Source organism: Ceratotherium simum, chromosome 7, assembly GCF_057802395.1.
Source record: "Ceratotherium simum simum isolate JZ-2026a chromosome 7, ASM5780239v1, whole genome shotgun sequence".
Lineage (NCBI taxonomy): Eukaryota > Metazoa > Chordata > Mammalia > Perissodactyla > Rhinocerotidae > Ceratotherium > Ceratotherium simum.
The window spans coordinates 80,257,229-80,274,533 of NC_141906.1; the positions used below are offsets into that span (position 1 = coordinate 80,257,229).

Here is a 17,305-nt window from a genome sequence, read left to right on the forward strand (position 1 = left end):
CCAAGGGAGTATTAGCATGCACCACAAATAACTATTCTGCTATTGATTAACTTTATTCTTTCCTTACTCTCTGAACATAGCTCTGAATATAAAATTGTTGATAAATGGTAAGCCACAATAAGAAAAACAATGAACTGATGTGATTTCAAAATATGAAAGACCACAGAGAATTCCAATATGTGGCAGGAACACAACATGTTAATTTTTACCAGTGGAACAGCTGTGAATTTTTGGATTTTGTTGAATAGGAAACGAGGCTCTTATGGCTGGCCCGGTGGCTTAGCGTTAAGTGTGCACGCTCCGCTGCTGGCGGCTCGGGTTCGGATCCCGGGCACGCGCCAACGCACCGCTTCTCCGGCCATGCTGAGGCCGTGTCCCACATACAGCAACTAGAAGGATGTGCAACTATGACACACAACTATCTACTGGGGCTTTGGAGGAAAAAATAAACAAATAAAATTATAAAAAAAAAAGAAAAAAAGGCAACGAGGCTCTTAAAGTTCATTCATAGTGAAGAAGGCAAAGCTACTTTTCTTTTTTTTATTTTTATTTACTTATTTATTTTATTTTGTATTTTTTTGCTGAGGAAGATTGGCCATGAGCTAACATCCGTTGCCAATCTTCCTCTTTTTGCACATCTGTGCCCATCTTCCTCCATTTTGCATGTTGCTGCCACAGCACGGCTTGATGAGTGGTGTAGTTCGCAGGATCCAAACCTGCGAACCCTGGGCTACCAAAGCGGAGCTCGCAAACTTAACCACTACACCACCCCAGGCCCGCCCCATCTTTTTTAAATTTAAACTAAAAACACCCCTCGTCCCACCCTTTCCTTGGTTAGTACTAAAGACAGCAAGGGAGGACAAAGGAAAGAGAAAGAAGGAATAGAGAAAGAAGAAGGAGCAGAAGTCCACGCTGTAGAAAAGCCCATTTGGGGGATAGTGAGTACAACTCATAAGCCCCTCATATTACCAACATATAAGCACAGACAGGAATAGTCGCAACTGAGATTAGACTAAGAGACTATAATTATTTCAAAACAAAAAGTTAAAAAAATATGGCTGACAGAAAGGCATTCTGCTTTGTCTTCTAATGACTGCTTATGGCACAGGAGAGGTCATTTTTCTCTTGTGTTTAACAAAACGTTTGGACGCTATTCTGTGAAGGACTAAGATGTATCTGTATGGGCAGTAGGGGCAAGAGGAAACTGGAAAAGCAATGGCTACATTCCAATCATTCTATTATAACAATTACCTGAATCTTTCAAACCCTTCACAGAATGTCTGCGAATTCCGCCAGCTTCATGGCCAAAAATATATCCAGACTCAGATCACTTCTCACCACGTTTACAACAAGCATCCTGGTCTAAGCCACCATCATCTCCTGCCAGGCCCATTCCAACAGCCACTGCCAGTCTCTCTTCTTCCACCACGTCCTCTCCTACCCTCAACACAGCAACCCAAGTGTTCCTTTTAACAAGGTAAGTCAGATCAAACAACAACTCTGCTCGAAACCTTCTAATGCCTTCCCACTAATTTTAAATGAAAGCCAAAATCCGTACAGTGGTGCCCAGGCCTCACAGAGAATCTGATCCCCTTCCACCTCTAGACCTCATCTCATGTCTTCACTCATTGCTCTAGTCAAACTGGCCATCCTGCTGATCCTTTCACAAGCTAGACACACATCCAGCTCAGCTCCTTACACTTGCAGTTCCCTCTCTGGAAAGCTCTTCCCCCAGGGATGTGCCCATTTCCCCTCCTCAACTCCTTCAGGTGTTTGCTCAAAAGAAACCTTCTGATAAGCCCTTCCCTGACCACTCTACCCTCTTCTGAAATTATAACCCAATATGAAACACATCCCAGCACTTCCTAACGCCTGTACCTCCCTTCGAGGCTTCTTTGTCTGAATAGCACTTATCATACTATATATTTTACATTTGTTTACTTTTTTCTCTCCATCTCATCACACTTGAATACAAACAGCAAAGTAATATTTCTGTCTGTTGTGTTCACTGTTTTAGCACTAGTACTTAATATGCACTCAATTAATTTCTGATCAATGAATACAGAAAATGACCAAAAACGGAAAAGTTGCTTTACTTAGGGCAAGGAGAAGACTGATTAGGGGTCTACTCCTAGTGCTGGCTAAACGGCATATGGGAGTTTAGGAAACATTTTTGATAACTATAGAGGAAATTGTTCATGTTTATAATTATTAATCAACTGTTTTGGAGCAAACACTATATATAAAGGATGCAAATTAGTATAAAATAGAATATCTGCCCACAAGCAAAACAATCTAGGTTGGGACACAAAAAAAGTGAAGTATTAAATTCAAAATAAGATAACTCATTGCCATATGCTACTTCCAAATGAGTGACACAAACAAAGCTACTGTAGGCTGAAATGTGTAGTCCTGTGTCATTCACAGTCTTAGGACCAGTATCATGGACTTATCTGAGAGTTTATTAGAAATGCAGACGCTCAGGCCCCAGCCTAGACCTACTCAATCATGATCTGCAGTTTTTAACATTATCAGGCCAACTGAATGCACATTCAATGCACATTGAGAAGCAATGGCCTAAGGAGCCTGTGTGAAGGACACAGTAAGTCTTTTCAGGCAGGAAAAAGATCATAGGCAAGGGAAGTGGGGAAAACCAAAGTACAGTGAGAGGAGAGCAAGGAAACATGTCACTGACGCTGAACATGGATAAGAAAAAGGAAAAAAAGGTTATGAAGATAAGTTAGTTCCAGTATTTATGGAGCACCTTAAATTCTAGGCTAAAGATTTTGGCACATATAATTCTGGCACAGAGAGAAATCACCGCAGTTTTCTGAAGTCAGTGATTACAAAACAAAAGTTGTATTCTGAAAATTTATTTTAGTAGTAAATATTAGGATAGAGCAATTCAACAGGCATTAATTGGGCATTCACTGTACATACATCCTGTGGGGGAGATAAAGACGAGTGATGCATACTAGTCACTTGTGAAGAGACTGCGATTTACGTGAGCAAGTGAAACAGCTGCTATTAGATTTGAATAAGGGTAAAGAAAAGATGGGGGTTAGGAGAGGTAGGTAAGGGAAGCTTTCACGAACAAAGCAGATTATGGCCTGAGTCCTGAAATACAAGGAGGTTTCACTGGACAAAATAGAGAGGAGGGCATCTCAGACTGTAGGAACAGGAGGAGCAGAGAGAAAGCTATGAAACCACATGAGAAGTTCAGAGAACAGAGAAGAAGAGCCCAGTCGAGTGCACAGGGAGCAAGACCAGGAGAATGGAAAAGGAGGGTGATGGAAACGCCACAGTGAAACAGAGTCTGGAGTTACATTTTATACACAATGAGGAAAGACTGAAAGATACTTTTTGCATTAATTAGAGAGGCGTTAGAGAAGATGACAGCTGAAACACAATTAGCAAATTAAGTAGGTTCCTAAAAGCATTTCTCTTCACCCTCCGTGTAATCCATCTTTTGCCCTCATTTCTGTTCTGTTCACGTAGGCCTTGTGGAAATCCAAACATTTTTATTTATTCCTATTGTAATAAAAGCAAAAGATATTAAATAAACATTTGTTTTGAGAGAGAGAACAATAAAATTTATTCAATGTTCTATGGTGGGAAGAATTCTGGGTTCTGAATTAATTAATCACAAATGAGTTAATCTATATCAAGTACTTGGTACACTACCTGGCACACGGTAATGACCACGTGAGTGTTGGCTGTGACCACTATTAGATGTCAGAAGATTTCATTAAGTCCTACTTATGAAACCTCAGGCAAGTTGTTTAACCTTTTTGAGTCTCAGTTGCTCCATCTGTTAAAAAAGGGGTGTGGTGGGGGGATAGAATGACATTCCCTACCCCTGATACCTCACAGGGTTGTATCGAGATCCAAATTCCAATTTAAATAATGGAAATACAAATATTCATAAACTCTAAAGCACACTACAAGTATGTGGTATTACAAATTTTCTGTTTTTCCCTGATGCAGAGTGAGAAAATATTGCCTTGATCTATCCCTTGCAATGTATTTGGACAGAAAACCTCCCTAGGCATTCTAGCATTTTGGTATTCCTTCAAATCTTATATCAATGCCTTCTAGGGTACTTATTTTACTATCTGATTCTTAAAGTATTAGCCTCCAGAATACAAGTAAACATATTTTCAATGGGAAGAATATTCAATAAATATTCCACACAGGATAAGTAAAAACCTGGGCCTATTTTACTTGATATAGAACGTCTGGTCACTTCATACTACAGTGACATGTAAAGATATATAGTTACAGCAGAGCAAAGTGCTGGAAACTCAAAGAAAGAAAACAGAAATAACCCAGAAGCAAATAAATTAAAATAAAGGAAAAAACCTAACATTAGGCAAAACTGCAAGTAAAACAACAAAAAAAAGCAAGCTACCAGAGAACCAGCTTCCTAAAAGAACACTACAAAGAATTTTTTGATTTCAAAATTATGCTACAAATTCAGGCTAATTTGTTACCTTATAAACTACATCTTAAATTAATATAAGGATTTCATTAGTATTACATCTAATTACTAAGTCTTCCCCCAAAATGAAAGCCTCAGCTACTTCTGAGTCTGCTAACCACAATAATTCAGCTATCATCAAAAAAGAAGACAAAAATTTATGAGGCAAACTCTATTCGAATGACCATCCAAAGAGGCTTCCTCCTCCACCACAATCCCATGAAAACGACTGTAGTTCATTTGTTTCAGTGGTATACTGTGAGGCATCAGCATATAGATTTATACCAACAAGCAGTATATTAAATAAGTATCTACCTAAACTAAATAGATCTAATTTATGACACTCTTGAATTTAAATGACATAATACACTAGATACACATAAATCAATAAATAATAATAGTTGACATTTATTAAGAATCCAGGGGCTTTAAATGCCTTATCCCTAATCTTCAAAAGAATCTTGCCTCACTTTTAGGTAAGGAAATTAAAAATCAGAGAAGCCAAATGATGCGCACACAGACAGCAAATATGGCCTAGGGATTAAAACTCAAGGTTGGAGCCAATGTTCTCATCCCTTCAACTTTTCACACAGGTATATAAATTAAATAAAATATCTGCATTAAATCTATTGTCACAAGATATCTACTTTATTGAGGTGGTTGCATTGAGAAGGACCCTTGGAAATTAGCTATTTGAACAGGATGGAGTTAAGAGGAGATTAAAATCTATATTTTTCATATTTTATAAAGTAATATATGTTAATTGGAAAGGTTAAATAATACAGAAGCAAACAGAGAAAATGAAACGTCTCTTGCTAGTCCATAATCCCATTCCACTTTCTAGTTAGGTATGTACCCTTCCTGATCCTCTTCTGTGAATTTACAATGGGATTATACTGTTCTGTGATTGTTTTTTCATTTAACAACACATCACAGGAAAAATTCCTCAGGTTAGCATATATGCCTCTACCCCATTCTTCTTGATGGTTGCAAAGTATTTCACAGTATGAAAGTATCGAACGTATTTTGAAAATCTGATTTCCACCATTTGTGTGTTAAAGTAATACTGCATAGAATATTCATCTGGATGGGATGTATATTTAAAAAATGCAAAGTGACCAATTCAACAATGAAAAAGTACTTGAATAGGTATTTCTCTGAAGAAGATATACAAATGGCCAATAAGCACATGAAAAGATGCTCAATTCATTACATTTCTGTATAATCGCCACTGCATCAACAGAACATTACTCTGGAACAGAGAACAGAACATCAACAGCACTCTGGAATCCTCTGTCCTACCCATCCCAATCATCTACCCCCTCTCTCCTCTCCAAAGGTAACTGCTATTCTCTCCAAAGGTAACTGCTATCCTAACTCCTAAGACCACAAAAGTCTTGACTTCTCTGATTCTGAACTCTCTCTATATATATATGGAATTACACAGTGTGCATATGCATGTATATCAGGCTTCTTTCACTCAACATTTATTTTTGTGAGATTCAGCCATGTTGCTGCATATAGCCGTCAACTCATTTCATTTTCATTGGTGTAGAGGAATCCATTGAATGAACACGCCTTTATTTATCCATTCCACTATGGATATACCTTTGAGTTTTTCTAATTTTTTGACAATTAGGAATAAGATTGCTATGAACATTCTATATATACTTAAGAGTGGTACTGCTGGGTCACAAGGTACCTATATGTCAAATTTAGTAGGTAATGCCAAACAATGATTGTCTCACATTACACTCTCATTAGCATTGTATGAGAATTCCCATTGATTTACATCCTTGCCAACTTTTGGTATCATTACTCTTAAATTTTAACCATTCTAGTGGGTGTGTATTGGAGTGTCAATAAAGTTCTAATTTGCATTTCCCTAAAGACTAATGGTGCTGACATCTTGTCATATGCCTATTGAGCATTTTGGATATTTGTTGTGAAGCAGCTGTTCAAGTTTTCACTCAATTAAAAAAATCAGTTTATCTGTCCTTTTCTTACTGATTCTTTACATACTTTGTATGTGATCTTTGTCAGATATGTGTACTGCAAATATCTTTCCCACTTTGTAATTTGCCTTTTTCGCTATCTTAACAGCATATTATGATGAAGTTCTGAACTTTAAGTTTAAATATTAAGCTTTTCAGTTATGATTAGTGCTTTATGTCTAACCCAAGATCATGAAAATAGGTCATGAAGGTATTCTACTGTCTTCTCTAAGTTTTATTGTTTTACCTTTCACATACAGATCCATACTTCTCCTAGAAAGGATTTTGTATATGGTGTTAAATAAGGATCAGATTTTATATATATATATATATATTTGTCCAGGTGACCTAGGACCATTTATTTAAATGAGTGTCCTCTTGACAATGCTCTGCAATGCCACCTTCATCATAAGTCAACTATCTATATACACACAGGTTTGTTTCTGGACTCTATTCTGTTTCACTGATCTGTCTATCCTAGCATCAATACCAGTATCTTAATTAGTGAAGCTTTAACAATAAATCTTGATATCTATATAGTAAGTTTCCCACTTTTTTTGTTCTTCAAAATTGTCTTGGGTATTTTTATTTTATTTTTTTGCTGAGGAAGTTTAGCCCTGAGCTAACATCTGTTGTCAATCTTCCTCTTTTTTTGCTTGAGGAAGATTAGCCCTGAACTAACAACTGTGCCAATCTTACTCCACTTTATATGTGGGTCACTGCCTCAGCATGGTTGACGAGTAGGACAGGTCCACGTCTGGGATCCAAACCCACAAACCCGAGCTGCCAAAGCACAGCACGCTGAACTTAACCACTACGCCACAGGGCTGGCCCATCTTGGGTATTTTTGGCTCAGCATTTCCATACAAATTTTAGAATCAGTTGTAAATTTCCATAAAAATCCCAACTCAAAGCTTGGGGCATTTATCAGCAACTCTGCCCTATTGGGCTCTGAACTCCAACCATGTTCCCCTAGTGCTGTGACTTTCTCTACTCCATCAGCAGATATCCTAGGGAAATAATGTGTCCATATACTGAGGTCACTTCTCTGGATTTCCTTCTTCTGCTTAATTAATCAGTAATTGTTTACTGCCTTATTAACTCTCCAATACTTCAAAGAGATATTTTTATAGTTCTGTCCAAATTTTCTAATTGTTCTCAGGGGAAAGGTTTATCTAAATTCCCTAGTCCTTCATTTTTAGAAGTTCGTGCCTCCTTCTCCCTCCCCCCCCGACACCCTTCTCTTTCTTTCCTTCTAGAGGAAAAGATAGATAACACGGGAGATGGGGAATTCCATCATGGAAAGTATAAAAAAGACCAAATGTTGAGCCCAGAAATGAAATATATGATACGAGAATTGAACAATTTATTAGATGGGTTTATGAGACGCCTACCCAGAGGGAAGAACCAGTGAACTTTAAGATAGGTCAATAGAAAGTATCCAAACTGAAAAGAGAGGCTGCCTGAAACATCATCAAAGAGTGTAACTGATGTATAAAGGAAAGGAGGGCAGGAGAATTGCACAAAAGAAATGTTTGAAGAGATAATAGCTGAGAACATTAAAAACTTGAAGAAATGTATCAATAAACAGATCCAACTGCTCAGTAAACTCCAAGCAGAATAAACAAGAAAACCACGTGTGCTTTCCCTTTCTGTTCCTCCCACATCAATCTCATCTCCTTCCATCAAACCATAACCTGTGGTGATTGAACTAAAAGCCAATTTCTGATGGACAAGTTTCTATCTTTCTTCCTCTTTTCTTTCCTCTTCTTCTCTCTCTCTCCCTCTCACCCCCCTCCCCTAGGACACCCACACATACACTTTCTTTTCCTTAAGGCACCACAGATACTTGCTATCTTGGTCAGGACTTAGTGACTCATTACTTTTATTTTTATATACACAAATAATTCAACATATTGAGAACATTAAGAAGAGTTCCAAAGGGAAATTTTTTCCTATTGCCCTTGTTGTGTAATAATATAGGGGAGCTTTAAATTTCACTCTCAAACTATAGCTGCATCTTTCAGACTTGGCATCTAACAGTGACAGATGGCAATGTTAAAAATAAATAGAACATTCAAGTTGTTTATACTGTGGGCAAAGACAGCTTTAAAGTGTGAAACAAACCTGAGGCTGATAGAATTCACATCATCCTTTTCAAAATGTATTAAGAATGCACACTTTCCTATGCCAACTCTGCAACACTGCTCACAAAAGATAAACTATTAGCTTTTGAAGGTGTGCTGTCATTATACATCATTACTACTGTAGAATTAACAATGCCATATAGGTCTATTAATAGAAACCTATTTTCCAGAACTATCACTAACTGATTAACTTTCTCAAGTTTTAAAAGTTTTTGGAGGTTATCACTATTACAAATGTCACTTTCACATTCAAAACGTGAGAAAGTGTTTGATACAGTTTAATACCAATATTAAGCTAATTTTTAAAAACTCAGTTTACAGAATATCTGAGGCAAAATTATCAAAGATGAGACAATAACTAATAAAAGTTAAGCTTATATAACAGATATATATAAAAATAATACACAAGAAATCATAATAAATTTTTGATGTTGCATTTTAATAACTTTAAAATATTGCCTACAAAAACGCATGATCATCAAGAGATGGATAAAAAGTATTTGACAAAATCCAACACCCTTTTATGATAAAATTATTCAACAAACCAAGAATTGAAGGGTACTTCTTCAACCTGATGAAAAGCATCTATGAAAACCCCACAGCTAACATCTTACTTAACAGTGAAGGACTAGATGCTTTCCCCTAAGATCAGGAACAAGAAAGGATGTCCATTCTGGAAACTTCTATTCGACACTGTTTTAGAGGTTCTTGCCAGGGCAATTGGGCAAGAAAAAAATTTTACAACATCCAGATTGGAAAGGAGACGTAAAAATATCTATTCACAGATGGCATGATCTTGTATATAGAATCTCCCAAGGAATCCACTAAAAAAACTATTAGAACTAATAAACATTTCAACAAGGTTTCAGGATACAACATTAATATACAAAAATTAATTGTATTTCTATGGACTTGCAATGAACAACAAGAAAATGAAATTAAGGAAACAATTCCATTTACAATAGTATCAAAAAGAAAAGAATAAATTTAACAAGAGAAATGCAAAACTTATACTCTGAAAACTACAGACGTTGAATGAAATTAAAGGTCTAAACAAATGGAAAGTCTAAATAAATGGAAAAACATCCCATGTTTATGGATTGGAAAACTTAATAAATATTAGTAAGATGGTAATATTTCCCCAGTTGATATACAGATTCAATACAATCTCTATCAGATTCCCAGCTGACTTCTTTGCAGAAACTGACAAGTTGATTCTAAATTCATATGGAATTGCAATGGACCCAGAAAAGCCAAATCAATCCTGAAAAAGAATAAAGAAGGAGGCCTTCCCAACTGCAAAATTTACCACAAAGCAATGGTAATCAAGACAGGGTGGTACTGGCATAAAAACAGACATAAAGATCAATGGAATAGAAGTGAAAGTCCAGAAATAAAGTTATGTCTAAGGTCAATTGATTATCTATAAGGAAGTCAAGATAATTCAATGGGGAAAGAATCATCTTTTCAACAGTTAGTGCTGGGACAACTAGACATCCAATGGAGTTAGACTTCATACCATACACAAAAATTAACTCAAAATGGATCATAAACAATACAAGATCTAAAACTATAAACTTCTTAGAAGAAAATAAAAGACTAAACCTTTGACCTTGGGTTAGGCAAAGCCTTCTAGATAAGACACCAAAAGCATAAGCAACAAAAGAAAAACTAAATTGAACTTCATCAAAATTAAAAACTTTTATGCTTCAATGGACACCATCAAGAAAGGGAAAGACAACCCACAGAATGTGAGAAAATATTTGCAAATCATATTGTCTGATAAAGGACTTGTACCTAGAATATATAAAGAACACTTACAACTTGGTAATAAAAAGACAAATAACCTAATTAAAAAATAGACAAATGATCCGAATAGACATTTCTCCAAAGATATACAATCAGGTAATGAGCACATAAAAAAATGCTGAATATTATTAGCCATCAGAGAAATGCAAATCAAAACCACAAAAATATACCACTTCACACCCATGGAGATACAATATTCACAAAAACAGTGACAAGGATATGGAGCAACTGGACCTCTCACGTACTGCTGGGGGTGCTGTAACATGGTGCAGCTACTTTGTAAAGCAGTCTGGCAGTTCCTCAAAAGGTTAAACATAGAGTTACCATTTGACCCAGCAATTCTACTCCTAGATACATATGGAGAGATGAAAACATAAATCCACACAAAAACTTGCACATGAATGTTCACAGCAGCATTATTCATAACAGCCAAAAATGGAAACAAACCAAAATGAATGGATAAATAAAATAAGATATATCCATACAATGAAATATTATTTAGCTGTAAAAAAAAAAGAATGAAGTACTGATGCATGGATGAACCTTGAAAACATTATGCTGAGTGAAATAAGCCAATCACAAAAGACTACATAGTGTAGGCTTCCATTTATGTGAAATGTCCAGAATAGGGAAATCTATACAGATAGAAAGTAGATTAGCAGTTGCTTAGGGTTAGGGGGCCTGGAAGGGTTGGAGCAGTGCCTTCTAATGAGTATGGGATTTTTTTTTAAGTTACTGATGCCATATTTAAAAAGCAGTAAAAAACCTACAGTCATCACAACCACTAACAAACATTTACTGAGCAAGTACCCACTGAGGAAGTCTTTTAAATAAGTTGACCCAAAGAAGGGGGATTTAACAGCGGATAAAAATTCCTTGAAAAGAGACTGAGAATCCTGGCTCAAGTAGAACTACAGAGAACACTATTCTGAGGTATTTTTCTCAACTAAACAATAAAGGTAGTCTGTCTAAAATTTAAAAATTCCTATGCTAAAAATTGAAACACTGACTCCCTAACTTTCTATGAAGAAATAAGCTTTGAAAGGGGTTATTATCCTTTACTTTTACCTAAAAACTGTAAATAAAGATGGTTTGATGTATGTTTTGGGGCATAGGTGGGAAAATACTAAATAAGGAAAGAATAAACTGTTCTTTTCCTAATTCTTACACAGCGGTCCTAAGCCTAGAAAATACTTTTAGGAAAACAGTCCAAATAAATTCTGAGGCCCAGAAATGTTTTCTTTTTCTTTTAAGGGTGGTCGGGGGGTGGTGGTTAGGGAGAAGGGTAGAGAAGGGCAGAGGGAATAATACAACCAGGAGAAATAAGTTTGGTTATTTCCCCTTCCCTCCAAAAAATTTGCCCAGATTAAATAACCCCAATAAAAACAAAAATTTCCATTTTCTTGATTTTTACCCTCTGTAACATTGCTTTACTTATCTGTAAAATACTCCACATATTTATACAGCACTGCAAACATACTATACAAGTAATAAGAAATGTTGTTTTAAATAGTTTTGATGCTCAGAAGCACTGACAAAATATAAATTCCCATTATCTAATCATTTTCAGCTAATCATACTATCTCCATGTCAGTTCTTTAAATCTGCTATCTTCTTTTATCATTTTATTCATTAATAAGTTATATTCCTACTATTTAATTACAAAAACAAATAATGACAAAGCTTAATGGAACAAGTAGTTCTTTAAAATTGTCTAAAATTTTGAATTCATGTAAATCTCTGTGAAATGATCAACAGGAAAATAAGAATATATTAAAAATCAAAACCACACAAAATTAAGAATGCATATTATGTCAATAAATGCAATAAAAGCAAAACAAACTACGTTTGACTGAAGGAAAAATCAGTATCTTTAAGCAGTTGATAAAATAACCACACTAATGAAAAACTGTACTCACCTGGTTTTGGCACTGAGTTAGTCACTGACTGGGGAACTTTCTGATTAATTAATTCAACACAGTGTCCAGGGAAGAGTCCCACCTGAGGAAGAAAAGCAGCAAAGAGAGGATTCTAAATCAGAGAACAGACCCGTGTGTAAACACTGCCAATTCAGTTCCAGTAATGTACTCCAGAGTCCCTCCCAAATGATTCTATTATTCCAAGACTCTAAATCACAGATGATGCCAATTACACAAACAAACAATAAAACAATCTGTTGCTATGAGTATATAGTTATGTTTTATTTGTCCAAATAACTGTCTGTTTTTTTAGTTTTAGCTTTTAATTTCCCAACCTTTTTTTACACCAATTAAAATATTTAGTCTGATACCAAGCTATGCATGCAATAGACATAATTTTTCTCTCTTAATAATTTACTTTGCTGAAATTTCAATCTAGTTGTGTTGACATCTCTAGTGCCAAATTTTATATTTATTATCTTCTCTATGATTTTTTTAAAAATCAACACTAAACCACATACAAATTTTTTGTGAATTTTCTCTTCATTCTCCCCCAGGTTTCATGAAAAATGACAAGACTAAAAGACACTGGTGAAACAAGTGCTCATTTAAAATCCTGGCATTTACCATCGTTAAAGAGCTAGTAGTGCGTGGGTAAGTGGGAAAGCAAGAAAGATGAAAACAGCCAATCTCAGCAGTGGTGACAGACTCTGGCTTTGAAAAACATACCACTTTGACCTGGTAGCAGAATTGCTCATGGAGTTAGGAAGAATCCTAAGAAGCTGTATTAGGAAAATTCTGAACTCCAGATCACCCAGAAATACTGTATAGCCAATAGAATAAATACAGAGATAAACAAAACAAAAGTAAAGCTTGAAAGCAAAAGTAAAAATGAAATCTTTACCAATATTTATAGATGTTTTCTTAGATAGGAATATAACCGAGCTGCCATGCAGCAGATGTTAAAGCTGAAACATGAAAACTATATCACTTTGTACATCCCTCTGTTGACAGACTCTGGGGAAGAATGGAATGGTCTTCCAAGAGTGTGATTCATCTTGAAGGTCTGAGCTGTATAATTTCCATGTGTGTGGGATTATTTTCACATACTCATTTGCTGCATTCTTATTTCAATTTCTGGTTTGATATTCTATGGTATTTCTCAAAATTATGAAGATGTAATCAGTTATCATGAGCTGAAAAGGGGTTATTAACAAATTGTCAGTTTTGTTTGGAAAATTTGAATTTGGGATTCTTAAAGTCCCTATGCACTGCCTTCCAAAATGATGCTTTTAGTGTTTGTTTTATTGGTGAAATTCCATGTCATATTTTATTCAACTTCATATTTAACTGAACGAATAGAAATTCTTCCAAGATTGGTTAGAACCAGGTAAGAATCAACCTGAAAAATCCTGCTCATTCTGTTCTCTCTTACATAAATCAGTTATTATGAGAGGGTGTACAGTGTAACCGTTAACAATGTGGCCTCAAGAGCAGAGTACCTGCGTTCAACCCTAGGTCAGCCACGTACTAGACGGGGTTTGTAACTTAGCCTCTCTGTTTCCGTTTCTTCATCTAACATAATAATTGTACCCAGCTCATAAGGGTTGTTACGAGAATTAAATGGCTCAGTATAAACAAAATGCATATAGCAAGCACTATGAAACGTTACCTATTATCATCCCAGTATATTGGCTGCTACAGACCTAGAGGGCTCCAGCTCCACCATTACATGGATATGACGCATAATACTTAGCACCTTTTGCAGGTGTGTACTTAAGTTTCCTCACTATCAAATATCATTCTTTCCATAAAGTTCTAATTCACTTCAACTTATCAACATTTTCTGCAATTTGCCATAGAGAAAAGACCAGGTTCTAAACTTGGCCCACCCATTTACTAGGCTTTATGATCTGGAGGAAATTGCTTAACATCTGTCTCAGTTTCTTTATTTGTAAAACGGGGATAACATTAGCTACTTCAATAATTTGTGTGAAATCACCTAGCTTAGTTTCTAAACTTGAATATCTTTCAGCAAATAAGAACTAGTTTTCCATCACTTCTTCACAAAGACTGAACAAAGCTTAATGAACTTCTTCTGGGAACTATCTCATACATATTAGTTACATTTTCACCTTTTAAATTTGTCTCAATACATTAGCTTTAGGTACATGGGGGGAAATGCTATTGTGTACTAAGGAGAGGTCTATGGTAGGTTCATCTAATGCCTAACTCCAATCCTTGGCACTGTCTTCCTTTACTATAAACTATACTATTACTAAATATTAGCTGAACTAAATATTCAGTTTCCTAGACACTTAGCATCCAGGTGTAGCCACGGCACATGTAAATACAGCTCTACTGCTACTATTCAGTCTCTTCTTTCTGCTGTGAATGCAAGTTATCAAGACTGGATCTGAAGTATCATCATTTGACCTTAAAAGAAAGGCAAAGAGAATCTTAGAGACTACTGCCTGGCATCATTAAGCCGCTGACTCAACAGTAGCAATCAGTCACCTCTGTTCATTTTTCTGTTTCTTGAAGCTAAAAGCACTCCTAACTGTTTAGGAATCTTTTATTTAAAAGAGTTGGTTCTACAAATTTGTGAAAGGCAAACAGATTCTATTTCCCTATGATATAATTTCCATCATAAAAAAAATGAACCTGTGTTCTGCTGAAAATATACATAAAATGTAACTAACCCTAAAAATATAATTAATACATATTTATACTTTTCTGATGTATACTTAAGCTAATATTTAACCAAATACAAATAATTCTGATAAACTCAAAATGTCAAACATTAAAAGTGACCAGAACTCGAGCAATATGATCTATGAACTATATCGTCCTGATTCATATATTATTCTTTCTGCAGCAGTGGCAATTTCTAAAGTTCTAATTTACATGGCTGGGAAAGGTGAGGTTAATTGGGTATATTGGCAGGGGTCAAAATGAGATTCTACTTTAGGAAGAAGATGGATGAAAGAGAAAAGACCAGCATTTAGGGGCCATAAGGGCAGAGAAGTAGGTAACAAAAATATAGTAATAGAAGGAAAAGAACATTGTAAAGATAAGGCTGGAACAAGTTAGGGATGGGCTTACAGGAAGGAGAGAGGACCTTCGATTTGGCAGTTTTCCCCCATCTTTGAGATAAAGTGAGAAGAAGCCAGAGATGCTATTATATCCCACAGTGTGCTGGGTAATTTTAACAACTGGCTCTTCAGGGGAAAGGCCTTCATTCAGTGTTTGCCAGTGTCCATGGTGTAAATACTCCCAATATCACTGGTTTCAAGCTACCAACTTGACACAACTGAATGCAGAGTTGAAGAGAGATGCAGAGTAGCCTGTTATGTAGTACATACACCATACAGTACATAAGCATAGAAAACAGTAAAATACAGTAAAATAATTATTAAAAAAGTTTTAAGTATTTATTACCTTTGATTTTAATTCAATTCACTTAATTGTAAATTTATATGCTTTAATTTTTAATAATGGTTGTGTTTAACAACTATACTACAAAATTCCTAAAAATTTCACAACTGGCTCCAGCTCACCACTGATCTATATCTATATGCTTCGTCCTGTGCCTGTCCTACCTCTAATGGCTCCTGGGAATAGGCTTCCAGAAGCTTGACAAGCATACAGCTCACTCTCTGACTCTAAGAGAATAAGGAGAGATCTAAAGGGAACAGACTGCAATCTAATCCTTCTGATCTTCTTCTATCGTGTATTGAGGGTACACACAAACTATAAAGCAAATAGATTCGGCTACAAAAGTCAATGTACTGAAAAATATTTTGGTACAACTTAGAGGGAATGTTAGATAAGAACCCACCGCAATAAAACAAGCCTGAAGCTTTGCTAACAGTGGGAATGGAAAGAAATCACTGCTTAACAATGGCACCCAATCCTAACTACAGTCTCTCTGAGGCAACCAATCAAAATCTAAAAAGGAATTTCAATATAACAATAATGTGCTTCTCACTGACTTTTAAAAAAAATTCCTGTTCTAACAGTTTATTTAATTTATGGCTAGTGAAATTCTAGGGCCATCAGCATAACAAAGTATATTTATTAAGCTTAGTAATGTACTGCTCTTACTCCAAGAGATATATCACAGATTTTTCATTAATTGGAACTATTTGGCCTCAGAAATCCAATTTTTCATTTTCTGACTACAATTTCCTATCCTCCCAGGTCTCTAGTGCTCATATTCTATGACAAATCAAGTTCAAGTTCAGAGACAGTGCACCCCCTTCCTTCCTACATTTCCCCCTGGGGTACCTATCTTCCTTCCAATCTCCTTTTATACTACCCAGTATGGACCGACCCTATGATTGATCACTTGATCTTTTAAAAATATCAGTACCCTTAATTTCCTTGCAATATTAACCTTCTGCCAAACCAATTCAGCAACCCCCCGCCCCAAACTAAATCAATATATTTCCCTACTTGCATGCCTCTGTACTGCTGGAAGAAAACGACATCACTGAAGAGATTCAAACCAATACAAATTCATAGTCTCCCACCATGAAACACCAATTATTTTCTCTCTACTCCCTAAACTTTCTTAGAGAACTCATTCTTCTTTAGGGTCTCTGTCCACTCCGACCTCCATGCTCCTGCCAAAAGCACCCCGGCACAGTTGATCAGACAAATTAATGAGTCAATCAGTCTGTCTCCTAAGATTTTGGAACTAGGTCAGAATCTTTAATTATCTCCGTTGAGTTGCTAGAACTTGGAAATATTATTTTTCAACAAAAGAGGAAGATGAAACAAAGCAGCAGCAGCTGCTAGTGCACTGAAAGAAGCAAAACCCAGAAGCAAACTCCCTCAACTTCTTACTTTCCAGGTCCTGGTTCCATTTACTTGTGGCCTAATAATTCCTGCATTAGGTTCTTTGAGATATTCCTATGTCTCTCCCTCTCCCTACTCCCTTTTAGCTCCCCA

The 17,305-nt window shown here is 36.0% G+C and overlaps 1 protein-coding gene across 5 annotated transcripts in view; it reads right to left on the reverse strand.

The window, feature by feature from the left end:
• Positions 1-17,305, reverse strand: part of ARHGAP32 (Rho GTPase activating protein 32) — a 322,445-nt gene that overhangs the window by 59,070 nt on the left and 246,070 nt on the right. For all 5 annotated transcript variants that reach the window (XM_087433924.1, XM_087433925.1, XM_087433926.1 and 2 more), the window contains one exon: positions 12,350-12,431. In XM_087433924.1, the coding sequence (XP_087290050.1) occupies positions 12,350-12,431 (82 nt within the window). The remainder of the gene's footprint in view (positions 1-12,349; positions 12,432-17,305) is intronic.